Source organism: Ursus maritimus, unplaced genomic scaffold (genome assembly GCF_017311325.1).
Source record: "Ursus maritimus isolate PB19 unplaced genomic scaffold, ASM1731132v1 scaffold_3, whole genome shotgun sequence".
Taxonomy (NCBI): Eukaryota; Metazoa; Chordata; class Mammalia; order Carnivora; family Ursidae; genus Ursus; species Ursus maritimus.
Genome location: NW_024425563.1, coordinates 178,476 through 202,347, shown reverse-complemented (window position 1 = coordinate 202,347; position 23,872 = coordinate 178,476). Strand labels below are relative to the sequence as shown.

The following is a 23,872-nucleotide window of genomic DNA, read 5'->3' as shown; positions in this document are numbered from 1 at the left end:
TGCACCATTGTTTGACCAGAAACAGAGGCCCTGCACTCACCAGAGCAGGGCCCTGGGCTCACGGTGGAGCCTTCCCACCCCTGTGAGACTCCATGGGTCTCCTTCCCCAGTGACAGTTTTTTCTTTATATTTCCTTCTAAACTCCTCATCCAGATTCTTCTTTGGCTTTGGAAAGACTCATTCCTTTATTGGGCAAGTACCACACATCATTGTCAGAGGTTCAGCTAAAACTAGCATAAAAAGAGCTAATGACTGTGCCTGTCTCAGGAATCTTCTGAATCATGTCTCTGTTCACGGTCAGCTGAGTCGGCTGGCTCATGTGAGCTCAGGCTCTGCCACCACGGGCAGCACGGTGTCGTGTGCTCTGGTTACGGCTTTCTGACCCAGGCTTCCTGCCGACGTTGTCCCCTCCATGTCCTAGCTGCATCTCTGAGCCCGGTCTTGTCAGCACCTGCCTCGCTGTCCAGCTCCCAGTGTCACCCACTGCTGATGAGCTGTCCCCCTGTGCGGGACTCAGGTGCCCCTCAACACCACAGTGGGAAGCTCCCTCCTGCCACCTGATGTGAGACGAGGCAGACACAGCCCTTGGAGCTGGTTCAGAAGCTGGACCAAACGGGCAACCGTAACAGAAGCAAACACGGGGTGGGGATGCCCCAGACCTCGGGTTAGCGGGCAGAGCCGGGGGCGCACACTTTACCACGTTCAGGGCTCTAATCCCGGCTCTGCGTCCCACAGGCAGCTGCTCAGCACATCTCTGAGGGACCCCTCCCTGAGCAGTGGGACAGCAGCAGGCTCGCAGAGTCCTCGTGAGGACCGAGTGAAATGCCAAAGTGCACTGGACGCGGTTGCACTGCAGACACCACGGTGGCTGAGATCTCCGTTGTCGGGCTGGGGAACCTTGAGGAGGCCACACCAGCGGTTAGGCAGAAAGAGTTACTGGTGTGTCTGAAAGCTGAGAGGAGAGTGCAAAAATATTTTTAGGAATATGGCATAATATGGAAGAAATGTGTCCACTTGATGCATGGGGAGGCTGAGATGCCAGACAGTTCTCTTGGCTAAATTTAGCTGAAGCACTCTTTATTTAAGAACCGTGTTAGCAAATATATAATATAGGAGACACATGGAGTGCACAGCCTTGCACGTCCACTGCACACAGGATTCCGGTGTCGCTAGGGGGCTGTCCTCTGGCGGGACAGGGGCACAGCTGGAGGGCAGAGTCACACATGGCGACTGAGACATGGTCAAGGGCGCGGGTGCTGGCCTGGGTCCTTGTACATTCACCTGGAAAACTCCTGATACTCAGGGAGGGGAGGCACCTCTGACCCCACAGACACTTGTGGTGGCTAAATTTCTAGGTGTTTCCATGTTTCCCCAGCTCTCAGCATCCCTGGGAGATGGGATGGGAAACTAAGGCAGGGAGCCTGGCTTGAGGGAGTGCCCTGCACTGGAGCCTCAAGACAGCCTTCACTGCAGGAAAAACGCCAAGAGACTGGTCTGCTCAGCGGAGCCCTGGGGTAGGGGGCCAGGCCTGGAGGGATGGACCACCAGGCAGATGACTCCAGGTAGAATGACCCCTATTGGCCGTCCCGCCGGAGGCTGAGAACATGACGCTAGGACAGCCTCTTCAGCCCAGGAGACCCTCAGCTCCCATGAGTGGGGACACCCACGTGCTGCTTGGAAGGCTGGGGCATGGGAAAGGACAGAGGGCAGCTCCTGGTGTGACCCCTGTGGGCCCCTGGCTGTGCTCCTTAAATCCCCTTAATGGGAGGAAGCACTTCATGCGATGATTCAAAGATCAAAGGCCGGAGAGGAAAATGCTCGTACACCAAGGCACACGTCCAAAGGGGGCTTTGGTGGGAGAGGGTCATAGACAAGGAAGATTGGACACGGAAACCAGGACCTGGTGACAGAGTCTGAGCCAAGCCCTCCAGCTGCATGGTCTCACTGCGGCTTGTGAGACCCAGAACATAAAGGCCCAGACCACCGCCAAAGCCCCCTGTGACCCTCGGGCTGCCCTGGTCCAGAGCGAGAAGCAGCTTCACCATAGTGCTTCCCGCCATCATCTCAGAGGTCTCTGGGGTCTTCGGACACTGATTCCTTCACGGGACTCCCCATTCCTGACTTCATTTTTTCTTTTTAGTCACTCACCACACATAGCCAAGCCTGTGGCTTTGTGGAGGCTAATTTTTTTCTGGAATTTAATTAATTCTGAAACCAACCAAGTTTGCACACACAACAGCCAGAGCAGGGTCTGGCTGTGTGAGAGCAGGAAATCCAATTAAAATCATACAACCGGGCGGACAGTGAGCTGCTGATGAGATGAGGAATGACATCGCAAGCAGTTCACTGGGCTCACCTCCAGCGCCGCCCGAGGAGACCCAGCTGGGGCCGCGAACCCGCCAGGCCCTCTGTGCGTCCGCCACACCGCGTGGTTCTCGTCTTCCACAGGATTCCTTAAACAACCAAGTATTCAGAGTATGTGAATGGTGGAAACGGCAATCAGGAAGAAGACTTACTCACTTTGGTTTTGTGCCGTCATTCTCTTCACATCCACACGTTGAAATATTTTGACTTTCTAATCCATTAGTAGGGAATATGCATTCGTGATATTTGTAGAATCTCTGAAATGTTTAATTAAGAAGAAAAATAGCTCTTCAGACTGGATGGAAAAGCATCAGAAAAGCAGAGACACTGCTTCACGCAGGCAGGGCTTAGTCACACGCCCTTCTGAGAGCCTGAAGAGTTTCCATCGGTTTTCCTGGGAATGCCACCTACAGAGTGATCCAGGGGAAACGCAGGGAAGGAGCTGCCGGCTTTGACTTGTCAAGCGTGCCAACGTTGCCTCAAATGTCCGCTCTCAGGACCTGCCCACGACCACAGTGGGTTCATGACAGCAGGACAGGCTTACAACACCGGGATTCCCAAGAAACGACTGTGGAACGAATGAATGAGGATGGGCCTACCCTCGAATAAATGCTACTGGGAGCTCTGGGGACATTCTGCTTCCACCCCACACAGGCCTCTAGGATGCCTGCAGACAGTGGAACGAGAGGTGTGGGGGGGTGAACATGGGTGTCGGAGCCCTACCCCCTCACCCCCGACCACAGAGGCCCAGGACTGTCCTGGTCCCTGGGGCCTGTCTTCTTGCCCCTGAAACGGGCTGACGGCATCCGTAAGGGTCACCTGGGAGGCAGACGTCATGTGGCAGGTTGCCCTGAAGCCACTCCTGGGGTCCTGATCACTGTGAAGAAGGGCAATCACCATTCCTGGTCAGAATGTAGGGTCTGCAGAACGGGGCCTGTGAACTCTTCCTCCTACAGAAATAGTCCTGAAGCTGGGAATAGATTCTGAACCAGTTCAAGTCTTATTCTTAGAAAGCCAACAGGATGGTCTCCTGGTTTGGTCATATCAAATACCGAAACAGCAGTTTGGGACTGGTCTAGAACCTGAAATCCACAGGTATCTTCCCATGAAAACGTGCTCCGAATTCGACCTGCGCAGGTCACCAACCCTGGGCTCCACCCTGGAGTCTCAGCAGCCGTGATCGTGGCACCAACCCTCCGTCTTCCAGCTGGGGCAGCTCAGGGGCCGCCGGAGCCGTCAGCCCCAGTGTTCAGGGCTCTCTACCACCGCGGGTGTCCTGCCCGAGAGGGGACTCGCGAGAGGCTGGCATCTCACTTGGCCTTCTTGCAGAGTCCAGTCCACACAAGAAGAACGACATGAACTCTCATCTGCCGTGTAGGGCAGCCCCCGGCCAGTGTGCAAAGCCCTGTGTGGTGAGACTCCAAAACCAGCAGGCTGAGGCTCTGATCCGGAGACGGAGGAAAGACCAGAGGCAGGCGAGAAGGCAGAGGGATGGAGAGGGCGTTCTGTGGGTTAGATTCTGAAAACGTGTCCTTGACTGACGCCCTGGGCGCTGCTCTGCATCTGTGCTTCCCTGGCCACAGCCTGGCTGAGGGTGTCAACCACCCTGTGTGTCCTTTGGGACGTGCAGGACGGAGTGCAGCCGCACACGTTCCCTGAGTGCCAGGTGCGCACAGGCCCCAAGGGGCTCCCCACTGGCCAGAGAGAATGCAGGCCCACCCCAGGCTTCACTTGGAGCTCAGGTGACTGCACCCTGAGGGGGAAGGTGAATACAACTGACAGAAAAGCTGAGTCTCAATGACTGCACAACAGAAACAGAGCCGGGCCTCTGACCACGTCCTGTCACACCCGAACCTCAGTGTTTCCATCTGCAGGGTGGGCTATCACCAAGACTAAGTAAGACAGGGCTGGGGAACATGGGGAATGTTAGTCAAAGGGTAAAAACTTCCAGTTATAAGAGGAATAAAGTCTGTGTCTCACCAAAAAAAGAAAAAAAAATAGGTAAATATGTGAGGCGATGGATAATTAGCTTGATTGAGGGAATCATTTTACAACACACGTATATACACACATCAAAACCTCACTCTGCATACGGGCATGCCGTGTAGACACTGTGGGTTTGTTCCACACCCCTGCAGTAAAGCAAATATTGCAATTAAGGGAGTCAAGCGAGTGGTTTGGTTTCCTAATGCTTGTGAGAGTTATGCATACACCATACTGTAGTTTCCGGATGTACAACAGCATTGTGTCTAAAAAAATGACGTACGTACCTTACTTAAAAATACTTCATCGTTAAACAATGCTAAACATCACCTGAGCTTTCAGTGCGTCTAACCACTGATCACAGATCGCTGTAACGAATAAGCACGAAAATCTAAGGAATATTGTCAGAATTAGCAAAACGTGACACAGACGAAGTAAGCAAATATTGTTGGATAAATGTCCCCCACGGGCAGTGCAGCGTTGCCACAACCTCCAATCTGTAAAAACAGTGTCGCCAAGTGCGGTAAAGCGAGGTAGGCCTGTACCTTAAATACAGACAATGTTCGTATGTCAATCAACCGCAACAGAAAAAGACCACGTGAGACGATAGTGGTAACGGACGTGGCTCACAGTATGCACTGGACCCCACCACCATCGTGCTCACTGTTGGCCAGACGTCAGGAAACCTACCTTCGATTAGTGAGATACTGGCTAAAATGCAAGGTACTTCCTTTTCTAGGGTTTAATAATTCGGTGGTAAAAGAATTGGCTTTATACCATAAATCTTAGTGAGGAGAGCAAAGACAGTCCCTCTATAAAAAAGAACGCGAAAGATGTGTTAATCCCCCAGGAAAATGGGTCTGACAGTGACATCGGTACCAGTGTCACTGGTGGTGGGATGGCAGGGCCCAGGGCTGGTGGGAAGTGAGACCAATGTGCACGAGTAGCTAGGTGTTCCCCAAGTTCTTTAAAAGGGGCTCGAGTAGGTTCCCACACAGCAGGTGTTTGCAGGGGACGGGTGCAAGAAACACACCTGACTTCAGGTGTATACAGCATTCACCTGTCGTTAATATGGCGTTGGGGGTGAAGGAACGCAGCCCAAAGGGAGGACGGCGACCTGGTTTTCTGGTGGTAAACAAAGCGAAACCACAATCATACAATGTTGCAGGGTGAACGTGCAGGAGGCTGAGCAGAACTGAGCAGACTTGATTTGACACATCATTTAAACAATCACATTCCCATTTTGAACACACCTCCGTGGCCTCCCTACACCACGCCGGCCAACAGTGCAGCCCTAGCCATCAGTGGAGCCCCCAACACGCCCTGGGCACTGTCGGCCAGGGATGCACTCAGTCTCTCAGTTTGCACACACGCTCTAGTGTTAGTCCCGTCTCCTGCTGCTGGCTCACAGCTAAAAACATGACTGCATGGCTTCTGGACCGCCCGCTTTGTGGCAAAGTCCTAAACAGGCCAAAGAAACCTGTCGGCGGAATGGATGCCCGTTAAAGCTCATTTCAGGCAGCAGAGCCACTCAGACAACCGGAAGGCGAAGAGAATGAGGCTTTCCTGCCTCCAAAGTGGCAGAACCATGAAATGACGCCAAATTCTGGGCACAGATCTGAAATAGGGACTTCGCCCAATTTGGCCATTAAGCAGCTCAGCTCTTCGGAGGAAAGGAAATGCACGTAATTCTCATCAGGCAGCACACTGACGCTGTCCGTGCGCACTTCCAGGAAAGGGACTAGAAAGTGCGAGATCACGCGGGGGCCCTTACATTGTTCCAGAAAAGGGACTAGAAAGTGCGGGATCACGCGGGGGCCCTTACCTTGCTCCAGAAAAGGGACTAGAGAGTGCGGGAATTGCGTGAGGACCCTTACCTTGCTCTCGTCCTCGGCGCCATTATAGCCGCATGCATCTATGAAGTCTGGAAACATCTCTGACCACCCATCACTCGTGCAGTTTTTGCTTATGTTTCCTGGAAGATCAAGTGTAGGCGTTAGGCCTGCAGGCCCACAACTGCTGGCCTTAGTAGTGATGTGCGGCTTGCAGGGGCATGGCCCCGCATGCTTCCTCTCTCTGGTCGGTGAGGAGCTGAGTCTCAACCCATTCAGCCACTTCACGCTGTGTGCGTTCACCCCCAGCCCCCCCGGGCTCCCTACCCACAGAACCGGGTTTTGCAGGGCCTCAGTAGCTCGCGGGAAAGCTTCTGTGTCATGAGGCCCAGGTGCAGTGGTAATGGCTATAATGGCCTGTGTTGTTATTATTAAGGAGCACAATGAAAATTAACAGACTCCTCTTCTGTCCAGAGGGAGACAGTGATCGCCAGATCCCAACCATTCCAGAGCCTGCTATCCTATTCCATCCTGTTCTGTGCCAGCTCCTTCGCTCGGCTGCCCTGGGCATGGCCAGCACGCACAGGCAGGCAGCACGGGTCAGTGACATCGGAGGAGGAGACTGTGGGTATAAGATTTAAACTGCATGAAATACAGGCAGTTTCAACCTTATAGCACTGTCTGTTTTTGTTTGTTTTTTGTTTTTTTTTTGCTCCTAACTAACGTAAACATGCGTGTTGAACTCAGGAATGCAATGTTCCCTCTACTTAGAAGAACGTGTCAGGGCGCCCGGGTGGCTCAGTCAGTCAAGCCTCCCACTCTTGGTTTCAGCTCCGGTCATGATCCCGGGGTCATGGGATCGAGCCCCACGTTGGGCTCTGCACTCCATGTGGGGTCTGCTTGAGATTCTCTCCCTCTGCTCCTCCCCCACCACGTTCCTTCTCTCTCTCCAATAAATAAATAAACAACAACAACAACAAAGTGGCCTCAGTCGGTGACCACAGTAGGCGCTGAATGGTGATGAGTGACCTGAGGTGGGGGCTCTGTTGACCTGTGATGGAGCTGGGACTTGCAGTGGGGGGCTTCGGGAAGCTCAGGCCTGGGAAGGCACTTCCTGCCCTTGGCGCTGGGAGGCTCAGCAGCTGACCACCCACCAAGCTTCCTCCCTGACTCACAGCCCCTGAGGCTGTCAGAATAGCAGATATTTTCACTCACATCTTCTCTCTGCTTGGGACCGACACTGTGAGCAGACTTGGTGGGCACTACTGTTCCCACTTTACACATGAGACTGAGACTCAGTAACACGCCCAAGGTTCCGTAACGCCTGAGTGGCGGAAACAGGTTTTCTCACTCAAAAACCCTTTATGTTTTCTACACAGGTGGCCTACATGACTGATTAATCAAACAAAATCAAGAGAAGGCGTGTTCACGTTGAGGTGATAACATGCGTAAGCGATTCTTGGCGTGCTGTGTGGAGGCGGCAGGAGGGCCCAGACCCTGACCCTGCTGGCAAGAAAGTGGGGTTAGGGGCTCAGCAAAGCCACCGGCGGCATCACGTAGGCTTGCCCTGCCACCCTCCAACATGCCGTCCCCTGCATTTTTCTGATTTCAGGCCCCAAACCTCCTCCTGCTCTAGCCCCAGGGGGAGACTGGGGGCAGCTGGAGGGCAAGGACCACAGCTGGTAGTGGAGGTAAGACAAAGTCCTGAAAGGGACAAGGCTTGGGGAGGTGAGAGAGGGCCCAGGGAGGAGAGAGAGGGCCCAGGGAGGAGAGAGAGGGACTGGGGAGGTGAGAGAGGGGCTGGGGAGGTGAGAGAGGGACTGGGGAGGTGAGAGAGGGGCTGGGGAGCTGAGAGAGGGGCCGGGAAGGTGGGAGTGGGCCCAGGGAGGTGAGACAGGGCCCAGGGAGGAGAGAGAGGGACTGGGGAGGTGAGAGAGGGGCTGGGGAGCTGAGAGAGGGACTGGGGAGGTGAGGGGGGGCCCAGGGAGGTGTTGGGGTGCTGGGGAGGTGAGGGGGGACCTCGGAGGTGATGGGGAGGGGAGGCCTGGTTGGTGAAAGCAGGACCAAGGAAGAAAAGACAGCTTTAGGACTCAGGAGCCTGGACCCTGTTCTCCCTCCTCGGTGAGAGGAATCTCTTCCCACCCTGACTTTGTGAGCCCTCCTCTACCTGTGGGACCATCTGCTCTATGGGAACCCTCACCACTTTGTGGGAACCCCCCATCTTCGTGAACTCTCTCTGCTGTAGCCCTAAATTCAGCCGCAGTGCCTGGGGGCCCTCTGTTGACAGGTTCCTCTCTCCTCTGTTCCCCAAGGCTGATTACGGGCTTCCAGTCCTTTGCTCATTGAGTGTAAATCTGAGTGTGGCTGTTAGGAGGGTCCTTGGTTGTGCCCTGAGGCAGGAAGGCTGGGCGTGCCTGCACTGCACGGAGCAGTGTGTCCTTCGGGGCGTGGAGGCCCCTGCCCTCCAGACAACCCAGTCCGAGTGAGAGCAGCTCCATGTGTGAGCTCTGTGTCGAAGGCATTGTGTTAGGCAAGCTCCACAGCCCTCTGCAGAGGGTCTGACTCCAACGCCCAGCTCATTTTGGGACTTGCTCACGTCCTTGCAGGACAAGTTCGCATGGCCAGAACTCAGAGCCCAGGCTGCTTGGCTACGGGGCATGTGCTCTGGACCATTTTGTCCAGATGCAGGGCACATCCACCCTCCATGCTACGCTTGAAGGCACCCGCAGCACCCCGAGGTGCTCTTCAGAACAACCCTCCCTCCTCTCCGAGCCTGCCCTGCTCCTTCACCTGACCGCTTCCCGCTGGGACTCCTCGGTGCTGCACCGAGTCCCCAGAGCTTTGCTGCTACACTGGAGGCAGAGCCCTTGCCTGCCTGTGGGGGTGGACTTGCACCCCATACCCTAGCACAGCTCAGAGGGGCCTCCCCAGCATGAAGACAGCAGAGAGCAAGGTGCTGGCTGCCATGACCACATGCACGGCTCTCCGGAGAGGCCCCCAGCTTCCCACTTACTGGAGGTATGAGAACCCAGTAAAGAAAACAACTTTTTATAAAAACACAGATCTATTTCTTGAACATTTGGGTCTGTGGACCAAATGATCACATGTCACTCTACGGCCTGGCGCTCCCCACAGGTCACTGGGAGGAGCGACTACCATATTTGTAAAAGCTTTCTGTAAACTGGAAAGTACCTCACAGACTCAAGCCCTGCTGGTTCTTCATTGTATTTCAAGACCACCCATTTATCTCTGCCAAATTTCACCTTTGGGGCCTCAGCCCATTGTCATCTGATGCCTGTGGGCCCCGGCCCCAGCCCTACTCCACCCCCACCTCTGGACTATGTCCACGTTTCTCTGAGTAATTACACGAGCATTCTAAGCATTCCCTGTGGACAGCAGTTTGTCAACAGTCTGTGTAAGTACCTCCCGGTTCACACTTTTGTGACCAAACAAGTGGATGCGTGTCCACCTGAGATCGTCCAGCCATGATACGCAGATTTAGGGCAACTCCAGCAGACTTCCCAGTGGTGGAGACGCTCCCCGCGATAGCACGGCCGTGTCATGTTCCCTGCTTGGACAAGAAAGCATCAAGCATCTAACCCAAGACATCCCCAAAGGAGAGGGTGCACAGTGATTCTAAGCAGAGCCAGATGCTGAGCCGACCTGGGCGCTGCGTGCCCCTGATGGCTCCTGTCTGGCACAGGCTGGGTGCTCACAGCAGATGGCCCAGGAGCCAGAGCTCTTGCGTTTGTCTGTGGGAAACCCCCGGCTGCCCCCGGAAGCATTCAGAGCCCAGCCATCTGATTCGGGGTAGCCTAGGTCTATGCTAGTTCATTTGGGATTTCTGGGAGAATATTACAGCCCAAACCATTTGGTAGAAATGTTATTGATGGGACAGGATATTTTTTAAAGTTCAGATTCTCTAAAATGATTTAGTTTTTCTGAGCTGAAGATGACCAATGATGCTTATGCAGGCGTGACCAGTCTGCTCAGACAGCTTCACTGACTAACTCACGGAGAACAAGTCTCACCGTGCAAGTCACAAGGATGAAACAAAACCTTTTCCTTTTGAGTCCCCTTTCTCTCCATCCCGATCTGAGCCACAGCATTCTGCTTGGGGCACTACAACAGTTGTAGCTCTCAGAGTTTTTACCCCGTAACGTTGGCTCAAGAAGAAAATAAGTTCTCTACAGTACTCCAAAGTACCATGCCTCTCCGACTTCCAGATGTATCTTCTCTCTTCTATTTTTCCAGACAGATTTCTTCATGTTATAAGAATCTGGATTATTTACAACAACACAAAAGACAACACAGCAGAGCCACCTCCTGGGAACGAGCCAAGAGAAGGAGCAGTGCTGTGCAGAGAGCAGACACAGGACAGGTGGCACACCCCCGCCCCGGCCAGCCCCTTCTGACCCCGGACACAGAGACTGTGGGTCCTCGGGCCTCATGGAGCTAGTTCAGAAAGTGGGGGCTGGGAGCTGAGGAGAGTCAGTCCAATGAGCAAGACGTTTCCTGTGCACGAGAAGCTGCGTCTGGACTCCAGGGGAGGCTGGCCGCTGTCCCCGAGCATCGGGGCTCCTCAAAACCTCTGGGGATGCTCTCTGGGGGCTCCTGGGCAGCCACACACGGCAGGGAAGCGTGGTTATGTTCTCGGTGCCTAAAGCCACGGCCCTCGTGTCTGTTGCCACCTCCCCCCATTTTGGAGCTCAGGCCCCATCTGTCACGTATCAGGCTCATGCGTCCACGCTTGCCTAAGACCTGCTCTCCCCGGTGTTTGGTTTCAGGTGGCTGAGCCAGCAAGAAGCCTCTCCTCCTCCTGCTCCCAAAGCCAGCTCAGCACACGATGGCACAGCTGTTCACTGACTCACTTCGTAAAGGAAACCAATAAGCCTGCTTGTGGCCTTGAGGGGAAGCGAGCCCACAGCCTCTGCAGGAGCTTAGGCATAATGCTGACCGTACCTGGTTTGCTGTAAAAATTGCTGAACACTTTAGGACAGGGCACTGTGACGGTCTCGCCTATATCCGCCGGTCGCCAGCAGGTGATGTTGTCCCAGACACCAGTGCAGGCTGGAGGGAGAGAGAAAGTGTGAGAAGGACTTACGCGCACAAGGGAAGCTCAGGGGTTGCAGCTTGCGGGAAGCCCAGGCTGACAGGAGCACATCTGCTTAAAAGCTTTGCAAGTAGATAGCCCAGTACTTAGATGGTTATCTTGCAAATTACTTTTTTTTGTGGAACAAGTTTGCACCAACAATGTTATTGAGAATATTCTTAGCTTGTGTGCTCATTTGAACCAGGTTTGGAGAAATAACCAGATGTGTGGCAGAAATAACTGAGTGTTCCGCTGTGTACCGTGCTGCTGAATTTTCTTGAATGGCGAGTTATTCTTCCGCTGATGTGCGTGCCCCGGCGTGATCACATGGGTACTACCTGGGGTGGTGTAAGTCCTGAAGGCTTGGGGTCCCCGGGATGCACGTACACTTACTTGTGCTTTCAGGGCATCTGACTTCAAGGGTAATTTGCAAGTTTGAGTATTTGATCCGTTTACTTGATTTTAACAGTTAAGATGGCATCTAAGTGATGAAATCTCAGGTTACCTCATGCAGTTATCAGATAGCCTAGTCTGCATAATGTTATAGCTGAAGCTATTTTCCAGCTCTCTTACAGGGTCTCAGCACCCACCCCACCCTGTGCAAGGCCTACCTTGTGTCCGTCATCCCAGATGGAAGGCAGTGACCCTGCACACAGACCGTGATGGAACCCACACTCGAACCCAGGGCTTTATACTGCAAGCCCAAGGTACTGCTACTGCATTTTGTGACCTCTAAGGTGCTGTATTTCGTTTAAACTTCGGTATCGGAGGAGCCATGGGCCAGCCTCGGTAGAAGCAACGAGCCGCAGCCCGAGCCCCCAGCCCGAGCGGCAGCTGCACGCAGACACCAGCGGTATCTGCAGTCTTGGTGTGACCACCGCAGGGTTTTACTTCAACGACGCGGATGCCTCTGATAAAGTGGGCATAAGTCAAGTTTCGCAGGTGAAAATGCTTTCTAAAGGTTTTAAAATAAAAATGAAAATATATTTATTCTAAAACTTCAATTACATGCCAACGATTAAATGAATGCATAAATTCATACCATGTTAACATTCTTACATATTTAAAGAAATACTGCTTTTGAAGAAATATCCAGAGCAAGTCATGAAGTACAAGTGAGTGACGCTTCTCCAGGTATGCACCTCGGCAGCAGAGCCCAGGCCAGGGAGGGGCCCCGCGGTGACAGCACACGTGACACTGTCCCACGTCAGCGCAGGAGACAGGTGGGTGCTGAGGCTTGGACGAGACCCGCCAGGGCCAGGGTTTCCAACAGAGAGCCACCAAGGGGCCGGTAAAGGTGCCCAGATCTCCAGAGAAACACAAGCGGAGGCTGAGACTCTCACCGACGGGAAAGCAGCGCATTCTGAGCGCTGGCCATTGGTTTTTGTGACGGTTCAGCTGTCTTCACCACAAAAATGATAATTTCTGCTTTAATGACGAACCCTTAATGGAGACATATTAAACCCACAGGTTTGTTTCAGTCAATCTTCGTATTACAGCAGGATTTGATTCAAGTCCCTAGAGTCCCATGGATCACCGTTTCCATCGTCGGCAAGCCTTCCTTTTATTTGTGCGTTTCCTGGACCCACAGATAGTGGTCGTGCAGGACTCAGAGGCTACTCAGAGGTTACTCAAGGGTAACCAGCCTTCCTGCTGGCGGTCCAGCAGGGAGAGCAGTATGCCCGGCCCAGCGGTGTGTGTGGATATGTGGCGAGTCTGAGGGCAGGAGACAGCCAATCAGGAGTCCATAAGCTCCTCCCTTCCACTTCCCAAATCCCACGAAAATGACATCAAGACGTTTGAAAGGGCAGCACCCAGAGATGGCAGTAAACTCGGATGATAGAAAGCATTCATCTGTGCTAAGTAATGAGGGAGAGCAGAGGGAGACACTGCCAGGCCTGCAGAAGCGTGAAGAGCGAGAGGCCGGCGACGCTTGCCCACTGGAAGGGCTCTGGACACAGGGTGCCGAGCACGGGCTGGACGGAATGCCAGAGCACCTGGTCAAACTTGAATTCTGAGCACTGAGACCTCCCTCCTGCTTCCCTTGCCAGGTTCTCCTGGAGGCTGAGCGTAGGCCCCTAACCAGAACAGAAGCCTTGGGAGGCCCCAGACCAGCCAGGCCAACTGAGGCAGGAGGACGGAGCACCCAGGAGGAGATGCTGTAAGAAAGAAACAGCACTTTGTGATGACCTCACGTACCCGCTCGTCTTGAGAGTAATTTGTTGTTCTGGTACGAAGTGTGATGCGTACTTACTGATACATGGAAAATGAAGGAACAGAAAAATCAGGCACTTGTCGTGGCAGGAAAGCATCAAGTTATACAAGAAAGGAAACAGTGATTGTTGTATGGACAACCGTGACCTAATACTGTAAGCCAACAGCTGTGCCGTGACTCTGCTGGAGGGCAGACCGGAGGAGGGACCAAAGCGCGACCGGCAGGGGCCATGCTGATGAAAGACCAGTATGAGCAAGGACATCACGTTGGGGAGAGAAGGCTAGTCTGAGAAGCGGTGAGCAGTCTAGGTCGTCTAAGACTACGTGGTCCGGTGAGGCAATCAGGCCTGCGGGAGGAATTTGGTTTTGTTATGCCCTGGCAGCAACCCTCGGTATCTAAGACAGTGATAACGAGGTCCAGAGTCGGTCTGGGAGGAGAAAAAGCTTGTTCATATCGACAGACGCTGAAAAGTTAGCTGACAAAATTTAGCAGCCATTCCTAATTTTTAAACTCCAAGCAAGAACATAATATAATGAGACTGCTCTAACATCACAAAGACCATTTGTTTAAAATAGCAAGTATGATTAGAAATGATTAAACACAGTGGGCAACAAAGTCAGGAACCTGACTGGACCCTTGCTATCACTGCTGTCACTCAACGGAAGTCAGAACTCTTAGCTAAAACAGTAGTAAAAGCAAACGAACCAAGTGGGATACATTGATATAAAACCGGGAAAAAGTCCTCGCACCGCATTTCCAATATGGCAGCCACTAGCGACATGTGGCCATTTCAACTGAAATCTAAATTAATGAAAACTAAGCACAGTAACAATGCAGTTCCTCGGTTGCAGTAACCGCGCGTGGTCTGTGGCGATGCCAGCACGGCTCCGACCGCAGCACCTCACCATCGCAGAGGCTCTCGCGGACGGCACCCCCCGGCCTGAGCTAACACACCCCACACACAGTAACTAACAAGACACTCTCACGAATCACCACGGAGGAAGAGAGAAAATCACACCAACCGTCGTCACTGTGCCAAGACCGAGGGTAAACCAGCCCAGACGGGTGAGACTTTCTCCCCGTGGCGGTTTATCAGCTAAAAATGCCCATATAAATTATCTAAGATGTTTTATGAATAAATATAAGTGAGAACTTTTTGGTAAAAAATGTACTTTTCACTTATCACACAAATATTTTCTATCTTTCAAAACCCACCAAGAAGATGGAGGAGAAACCCTCTTATTTAAATGGTGGTTAGTAGCTTGGTGAATTGAAAAGCCAGAAAAAAATGCCTTAAACGTCTGTTAATTTAAACACAGAAGTGTGTGTTTATTGCTTAAACTTGGAACATAAAGCAAGAGGCTTTCCCTTGCGTGTGGACTTGCTGACTGGGCCTCTCGGGGCTTCTCCGCTGCACACAAGCTGTGTCTCGGATTCCCACTTGGAGAGTCTGGGCGTGTGCTGACAGGCTCCGGCCAGGCTAGATGTCCAGAGCGACCCGGGCCCATTCTCACCTCCAGCTCGACAGCTGCTCGGCGGCAACTTGCTTTTCCTAGTTTTCCCAAAGCGCTCACTAGTTTTCTGGGAGCTTGCACACTGTTTGAGCAGTTGGCCTTGGGAGGCATCGGTGTGTTACACAGTCTCCCAGAGGCTGCGGGAGGGGCGACAGGTGGGGTGGGCAGGGAGAGCCCTCTCCGGGAGCCTGGCCAAGCTGCCTGGAGTGAACCTGCCAATTTCAAGGGAAGAGTAAGTACGGGTGCCCAGCGTAAACAACACCCCAGGCTCAGAAAACCCAGCCTTCTGCGTGTGCGGCCTGCAGACCTTCCCTAAACCCACGGCACTGTCAGCACACACAGGACCCCGATGAATAGGGTCCAGGAAAGGCTACTCTGGGAACTTGCTCCTATGAATGTACCGGAAATATGGGCGCAGAGGACAGAACTCTGAGGGAAGCAGCGGTCATTCGACCTCCTTGAGCTCATCTTGTCAGAGGGGGGAGCCTCACCAACTGGGGAGGAATCTGCCATAAGTAAAAGGAAACTAATCCCCTTGTACCCGGTTTTCTCTCCAAAATATTTCCAGGCAAGGCAGAACTCTCACAGACGCCGCTGCATGTGTTGTTCTGGGTTCTGGGTTTTGTTCTCAGTATCTCAATGACATAAACAGCAAATAATTCTCGGGCAAAGCACAACACGAACCTCGTTCCTTCCATGTTACACTTTCTGTAGGAGAGAGATTTGTGAACGGCGAGCTTCCCCCTCACGGCCCTGACCCTGCAGTCCACGGTGAGGCTCACTGGTCCAGAGCCGGCACCACAACACGTGCTCATCTCTGCTTGTCACTGCTCTCACCTGGAAGGCCGCTGGCCTCACTGGCCCTCACAGGACCTCAGGTGATACGCTCCCATCCCTTCCGTCTTCCGTGTTCAAGACACTTCGTGATGGCAGCCCTGCACGGAGCCAGAGGCATGTACCCGAGTCCAGGTTCCTCCTTTAGCCTCAAGAGTGACGGCGAGAACTCCCCCCACACCTCTGCGTGCGGACAGCGGGGCGACTCTCAGTGCTCACGTAGCAAACGTCCGGCTTGTGTTTCAGGCAAGGCTGTGACCACCGAGATGCTGCCCTGTCTGTGTGAGGATCCCGGGGTCCCGCGGGCAGCGGCCAGGCCCAGACCCGTGACAGGGAGGGAGGGACCCGGCTCCTGCAGCCTGGCCTGTGGAGAGGCTGGGAGACCTGCCTCGGGCGTCCTCGCCATCTGGATCTCCTGGCTCTCCATAGGAGCAGGTGAGGGGGAAGAGGACGGAGAGAAAACCGCTTCTGGCACTGAAGTGTCAGGCTGGGCAGGATTTGGCAGTGGGCCTCCCTCCACATTTAAGAGTAAATATTACCAATAACTTCCTCCGTTCAAAAGCTTAATCTAAGTTTAAAGTCACAAGTGGCAAAGCTTCTCCCAGAACCAGCAGGGAAGCCGAGAGTGCCCGGGAGGTCCGCCCAGAGCCACCTCAGGTGCTGACAAAGGAGCCTTTCTTCTTCCCTGCCTGCTCCTGAGGACCGCTCAGCCAGGCCCCTGGGAGGTCAGTGCCTCCCAAGGGCAGCTCCTGCAGGACGGTAACAGCCAGAGTCCTGAAGAAAGCCGAGTACTGTCGCACAAGAGGGGTTTCCATGGCTTGGGCGCGAAGGGATAACTACTAGATACCCTCGTACTGGTTTCCAGGAGCCGCACGTGAAACTCAGATGCGCCACGTCCGTCTCGGTGAAGACGCCAAAGCCACAGTTGGCTGCAGCAAGACAGAGCCCGGCCGGGAGAGCCCCGCACACGCCTGCCTGTCCTCCCTGCTGACCCCTGTCTCTGTCGTGCAGGTGGCTTGAGAGTTCAGTGGGGGCGTCTTCACGTGAATAAGGAGATGGAAGGGGGTGGATGGGAGACACTGAGAAGTAACTGCTATTTAGCGGCAGGAGGAGAAAGTGTGAAGGCCTCCAACTTGGATCGGCTCAGCTCTACAGGCCTCCCTCCGTCCACGGTGAAAACACACCATCGAGTCCAAGGACCTTCATTATAGACGAGTTTTAATTTACTTTTTTTTTTCTTTAACCTTGCTCAAGAAAGACCAGAAAAACCACACATCTAGCTCTGTGCGTGAGCACGTGCCCACCCTTTCCAGACGTCCGCTTCTCCCTCTGCAAAGTGCCGGTGAGATCCCCGTCAGCAACGGAGCAGACAACTTTGAGCCGCCAGTGAGCCCTGGACAGGTGGGGGTGGCACTTCACGTTCTCCCGAGGATGCCGGAGCGCCTGGCATCTCAGCGCTGAGGGGACCCCTCACTTGTTGCTCCTCCTCTGCCCCTCCGTGAGCCCAGGAGCTCTGCCCAACCAGCCCCCTCAGATGGGACCATGAAAAGAGATGGTGCCAGAGTAATAATGCTGATCGTGGCCAACTGACAGAAATACCACCTCCTATGGGCCAGGCCCTGCCCTCAGCACTTTGGATACAAGAACTCATTTAATCCCCAGAACGCGAAGGCCACTGGTGCGTATCTCACAGAGGACGAGGCCGGCCCAGGAGCCCGATTTCATGGCCTGTGTGTTGCCCCAACCCCTGGCCCTCACAGCCTCTAGGGTGATTCACCCAGCGTGGCTGGGGTGGAGACGCCAGGCCACCCAGCCTTGGAAGCAGCAGCCCGTGAAGCAGCTGTTGTGCTTGGGGTCCCTGGAAGTGCCAGGCAGGCGGGCCCAGCCTCTGGTCACACTGGGGCCTCTGCAGGGGCTGCCCCCTGTGGGGCCGGAGCTGGGTCCCAGCCCATCGCAGGTGGAGGGTGGGGGGCTCGGCGTCACAGAGGCCCCTGTGGCCTGTGTTTTGGTTTGGGGTCCCTGGACATCTCCGAATAGGAAGAAGCACTCGAACAACGCTAACTCCCTTTGCCATCGCCTTCCTCAGCCCCTTAAAATAAGCACCAGTGCTCTGCCAGGGAGAAAAGGAAGTGGGGAGCGCGACGATTCACAGGGTCAGCCGGGCGATTGTTCTAAAGACAGCAGAGTTTCCGAGTTGGGAAGAAACTACAGCTCATCAGTCAAACACTCTGCAAACGGGAGGTCCTGCCTCAGGAGGCTGCGAGATTGTCTCAGGTCGTGAGACCCTCTGGAAACACGTCCAAGCCCTCGCCAAATCCCGCTGCCCCGCCATCTGCCCACTCGGAACTTCTCATTACTTACAGTGACAATAAAAGCACTGCACCGAGATATGTCTTTAAAATTCTGCATGTTTTCCCAAGTGTTCATTCTTAAATAACGAAAGCGACACCGCCCACGGGACGCACATTTCCACGCCGCATCGGCTCACCCAAGAGGAGCACGGAGACGTTGCCCCAGGAAACCTCTAGTGCGGCCGGCCGCACATGCAGGGAAACCCACGATTGCTACATTTATTATATTGTGTGCCAACATGTCTGTGCCAGATCCAATCTGAAAGAGCGCGGTCCCTTCACGCCTGCTCCGTGGGCAGGTCTGTGTCCCTGGAGGAGACGCAGGCTGTGCCTCTCGAGTTTCTGACCATGCTGGGCTCAGGCATAGTCTGGTTTCTCCATCCGATGTGTCTCGCTCCACGTAGGCTCACGCTGAGCCAGCGGCCTACAGCGGGTGGAGGCTGGGAGGGCAAGGTGGGCAGGGAGACTTCCTCAGCGGCTCGGGTGGGGATCTGCCCACACTCCCTCTGGGGCTTGCGGAACTCAGAGCTGACCTCTTCAGAGGCACTGGTGGTCTTCCCACAACTTCTCTTGGCTGTGCAACTAGACAGGCCTCTGTCTCCCAGCCACAGCCCCCGATCCCCGCATGGCCCCTGCTCTGTGGGCGGCTCCGGGGCAGAGGACAAGGACGAAGTCAGAAATGAGAGATGAGGTCTTGGCCGGTGCCCTGACGGGAACTGATCTCAGAGGCCCCGAAAATGCCTCTGAAGCAGTTACTCCCTTCTATTTCACACGGCTCCTTATTTTTATTACTTGAAGGCAAGGACCCCCGCCTGGCGCTCTGTGTTCTTGTAGGAGAAGAATGAACCAGATAAAAACTGAGACAGGAGCAACACAGAGCAGGTGTTCTCACCACACTGTCTGCCACCAGGAAGGTCTGGATGGTGGGAACTGTATTCTCAGTCTCTCCCATTGAATTAAGAACCAGAGGAGCCCGACAGGTGTAGCTCTGCTACCACCTAGGACTTGGGCATGGATCCTCGGAGCTCTAAACTTCTAATTTAATGGTCTTTAAACAAATGAATTATCTTCATTTTGGTCATCAAAGCCATTGACCTGTTTCCCATTTCCAGCCCCCCTCCATGCCTGTTATCAAATTAAAGAACTAAATGCTCGACGGAACGTCTCACCAACTGAGTTGGAAAAAACCCCTTTTACACGAGCTTTGTCTGTGACCCAGCCATTTGTTCTGACCTGAAACCCCAGACAAGCCGACCGCTGCCCAACCCCTACCTGCTGGCCCTAAAGAGCTGGCCCCAGGGCCATGCTGCAGACGGGCTTCCTGAGGGGACCCTGGCTTACCCTTCGCCTCCAGGTGCTCACAAACAGGTGAACACACAAGCAGTCTTTGCGGGCCCCAGAGCCAGGATGACTCTGTGGCCAGAGTTCTCCCCTCACTCTAGATGCAGACACTGGTGGACACCCAGTATTCAAAAGGCCAGACGTGGACCTTCTGATTTCTCCCAGTGGTGGTCAGCACAACTGAAGCAACTCTCTAACCTCGAGGCTTCAGTTCACTGTAATATTTGTCACATGTCCTATGGTCAAAGTTGGGCTACTTCTAATTTCTGCTCTCAGCCCCAAGTCTGCTCTTGGAGCTTTCCTGGAGCAGTTACAACTGGCAGAACTTAATATTCTCTTCCCTACCTTGCTTTGACTTTCTGCTCAGAGACCACCCCAAAATACTGCCATTCCTGCACACGCAGGCCATGGTTTTCTGGTGGCCTGAGTTGAGCACACAGCATAAGAAGGACCCCAGGGTCTCTGTTTCCTGAGCTCAGCGTGCATGGGGTTGAGACATGGATGTTGTGCCCCGGCAGCTGCCAGGAGCTGCTGCCCAGAGAGCCAGGTTCTCCGCCTCAGCGGTTACTGTGAACAAGACTCCCCACTGAAGCCAGTGAGGCTCTCTGGGGAGCTGCGTGGTGACAGTGAGCAGGGTCACTGTGAACCCCTCCAGAACACACTCACATGCCTCAATTTTCCTGCCGGTCCCACCCTTGGCTTTGAGTTTCCTCTTTGGGTACCTTTGTAGGCTACCTGTTCTGGCGGCCAGTTACTAACCTCCTGTTACTCCAAGAACCCCAGGTAATCTGAACGTGAACAGTGACGATCAAATCCCACCAGATGAGGGGTTCCTTCTTCCTGTTGTTCTAAAGATGTGTATTTACATCATTTGTTCTTAAAATATTTACTGGTGAGATAAGGCCAGCTACATCCATGCATTCACTGAGCTGGGGATGGTGCCAAATACGGCGTTAAAAATGCTGCAATCAGGAACGATGAAACTAATGGCTGTTGGCAGAAGCAGAGCAGAAAGGAGCCTTTTTGGGGGAGATACGCAACAGTGACACATCAGAACTAACAACGTGCTCTTCTCGGACACGTTCGTGCGGGTGAAAGATAAGCGCATGCTGGAAGGTGTTGCTGGAAGGCTCTGCAAGACAAGCTCATAGAACACGCCTGGGGCGTCGTGACAACCGAGTTGTCCGCGGGGCAGAAACCAAACAAAGCACTGTCCCATCATAAACTGCGCTTCCCCTGACGTAGAGCAGCCTGTGGCTGAGAGGACCCAGGCCCTCTTAGCGCCCACAGTGATGAGTACTCACTTCTTCAACCAGTGTTTACTGAGCACCTACTATGCCCGAGGCTGCACTGTCACGGGTTACCTGTGCCGGGAGCTCCTCCTGCCAGCGAGCACGGAGGAAGATGAACTACGCCAACAGAGACACCAACTGGCGGCTGGCTCTTCCGCGTTCCCCCGACTCGTACACGGGTCCCCGAGAGAAACAACTAAGTAGGCCCGGACCGAGGCCCCGGGACCATGCTGCTTCCTCAGGGCGCCTGTGAGACACCCGGGCAGCGGGAAACCCAGGTCCCGCAGCGGACCTGGGACTCCAGAGATGTTTAGGGTGCTGCAAGGACTACTTTACAGGCAATGCCAGGGAGCCCCAATATTCTGCCCAATTAGGGTGCTGCATGCAGTAATCCCCGGTCAGTAGCCGGGAGGTGAGCCACAACTAGGGTCTGCAAATACCATTTGCTGGGACATCGCCCCTGGATGGCACTTTGAAAATGGATCGCTTTGAAATTTTGTATCTGGAAGCAAGAAAGTTTCATTTGGGACGGCAGGACAGGCGGATTCCACCGGTGAGAGTCATATTCTGGGACCTGAACTCACATGAAACCAAGACTCAAAATCCAGAATTAATCTCTTCTCAAAAAAGAGATCCAGTCTGAACCTATGTATTTAAAAAAACATGTCAAACCCAATAAATCCCAAACATCAAAACATCTTCCAAGTGGGCCTGAGCATATCTGATGCCTGAGCGTGGGGTTCCTGGCCAGCCCTGCTGCCCAAGGGTCCACTGCCAATCCCTCAGAGGCAGGAGTGGCATCCACACCCCTCCCCAGACAGCCGTGCACGCGGCCGGCCTTGGGAAGCCTGTGTAGGCCGTAAAACGGTGTCCGTTTAGGAAAACTGATGAATGCACTGAATTGTGTGCAACGTGCTTCTGCCTTTCCCCACTGACATGTTTGCTGCTGTGACCTTCCATGTGACCTCCTCTGTTTCTTCTTCTTTTTCTAAAGATTTTATTTCCGTATTTTTTTAGGGGGGAATACATGGTGGGGGAGGGCAGAGGGAGAGAGAGAGAGAGAATCCTGAGCAGACTCCCCATTGAGTGCAGAGCCCAACGTGGGGCTTGATCTTACGACCCTGAGACCATGACCTGAGCCAAAACCAAGAGTTGGACGCTTCACCGACCGAGCCATCCAGGCGCCCCAAAAACCCTGTTTCCTTAAATGTTCAAAGTTTTCAAAAGCCTTCCACCCAATGTCTGTGACAACTTGGGGCCATGTGAATGCCCGGGTGGGGCCGAGCGGCAGAGGCTCATGTGCTGGGACTCAAAGCTGAGGGAGTCCTGCCATGTTTTCCCAGGATAATCTTCCATTGATTTATGATCAGGACTTGGGTGACTTCCCAGCATCATTCCAGGACATAGATCTACCAGTGTTATGATGAGTGTGACAAATCGTGGTCATACAGCCCAGCAGAAGCGCTGCAGAGTGTGACCCCGTGCGTGAGAACCACCCAAGCGCAGAAACACCCGGCCCTGCACTTCTGGGCCAAGGGCATCTCTGGCTCCCTCTGAGACCCGCCCCTGTGGGAGGCCCTCCTGGGCGTGGTGGGAGGCACGGCTGCGACCAAGGTCTGCAGGACAAGAGGACGGGGGTGGCACAGTCACCCAGGGCCCCAAGAGGGTCCACCCGTCAATGCCCTGGGCCCTGGTTCTAGTGACCTCCCCAGCCCCCGTCCACCCAGGAGTGCAGCTTCCTGGGTCCCAAGCACAGAGCCCTCTCCAACCTCCTTCTGCCCTCCCTGCCCTCCTCTTCCTTCAGGTCTGCCCTTGGGCTCACCTCCTCCCGCCTGCAGGGCCTTGTGACAAAAACAGTCCCTCCGCCCCCCCTCTCCCCGCTCTAAGGCTCTGTGTCCCTGCAGTGTGTTCGGGAGCCAGGAGGCTGTCTTGTCTGGATCTTCTAGTGCCCCGGAGCACTGAGCCCAGGGTCTCGCAGGATCAAGTGGAAGTGCTGGGGGAAGTGCCTGGCCTCACCCCTGCTGTCTTCTCAAATAGGCCTCTAGGCCTTCTCAAATAGGTCCTGCTGCAGGAAGGACAGAGCTGCAAAGAAGTCACAGATTTGAAAAGCTGTATTAATACTGCCCTGGGATGGGAGGAAGGTGCCTTTGTCAGTAGCTCTCGGGCTCCCGGACCACTGCTGACTGCAGTCACAGTCAGTCTGACACCAGGGGGGTGCAGACGTCTGAGAATGATCTGGGCCACCGATTTATCGTCCCCGACTGAGTGGTCTCCACCTGCAGATAAACCACGGCTGCCTGTGACGGGTCCGTGTTCACACACAGAAAAGCAGAGAACTGACTCGACCCCACCAGGGGCCAGAAGTACAAAGTACCCGTCACGGTCCTGTCCTGACACTTCAAAACTGTCGCCGTAGGCCTGAGGAAAGGAAATGCTGGTCTCACAAAGGGGACAGTAAACGAATGAAAACCCTAACCCAAAGAGGTAGTTTAGGCTGAGCGTGCTGACAATTAAAAACGAACGTGCAAGAGAGATTAGGCACCGTCTCAGCTAAGAGACGGTGGACTGTCAAAGGGTCTTCCCTTCCCTTTGAAGCAGACATTAAAGAGGAAGGAAGTCCTTTTCTAAAGCGTCTCTCCTCTAAGGTACCAAATACGCCTTCGTACAAAGAGTATTTGCGTACAAGTCCGGGGACCTGGGCTCTGTCTGCCACCAACTGGGATGAGATGCTTGGAACGCTCTCTCGAATTTCTGTACTTCGATGCGTCTTGACGGGGTGGCTGATGACTACTTTCCAGATGAAGACGGCGGGCTCCCCTAACAAGAGCCGTGTGCACATCTCCCTCCCTTGTCCTGAGACAGGACCCTCACCACCGTTCAGGGGCACGACACACTGGGTGCCTTCCCTCTGCCCTCGGCGCTGTGTGGGGTGTGCCGTCTGTGCCCGTCAGGAAGGGTCCCTCCAGCAGAGGCCCGTGTGCCAAGAAGCTGAGGAACCCGAGACGGGACCCCACGCCTAACGTGTGTGAGGGCCTGTGCTCTCTGTCATGACAA

At 54.1% G+C, this 23,872-nt stretch overlaps 1 protein-coding gene across 1 annotated transcript in view; it reads right to left on the bottom strand.

Moving 5' to 3' along the window:
- The window catches only part of VIPR2 (vasoactive intestinal peptide receptor 2), a 66,870-nt gene that overhangs the window by 33,030 nt on the left and 9,968 nt on the right, over positions 1-23,872 (bottom strand). Inside the window, exons 3-4 of the mRNA XM_040643739.1 lie at positions 11,142-11,249; positions 6,225-6,322 (exon numbers count right to left, since the gene is read on the bottom strand). Of these exons, the coding sequence (XP_040499673.1) occupies positions 6,225-6,322; positions 11,142-11,249 (206 nt within the window). The remainder of the gene's footprint in view (positions 1-6,224; positions 6,323-11,141; positions 11,250-23,872) is intronic.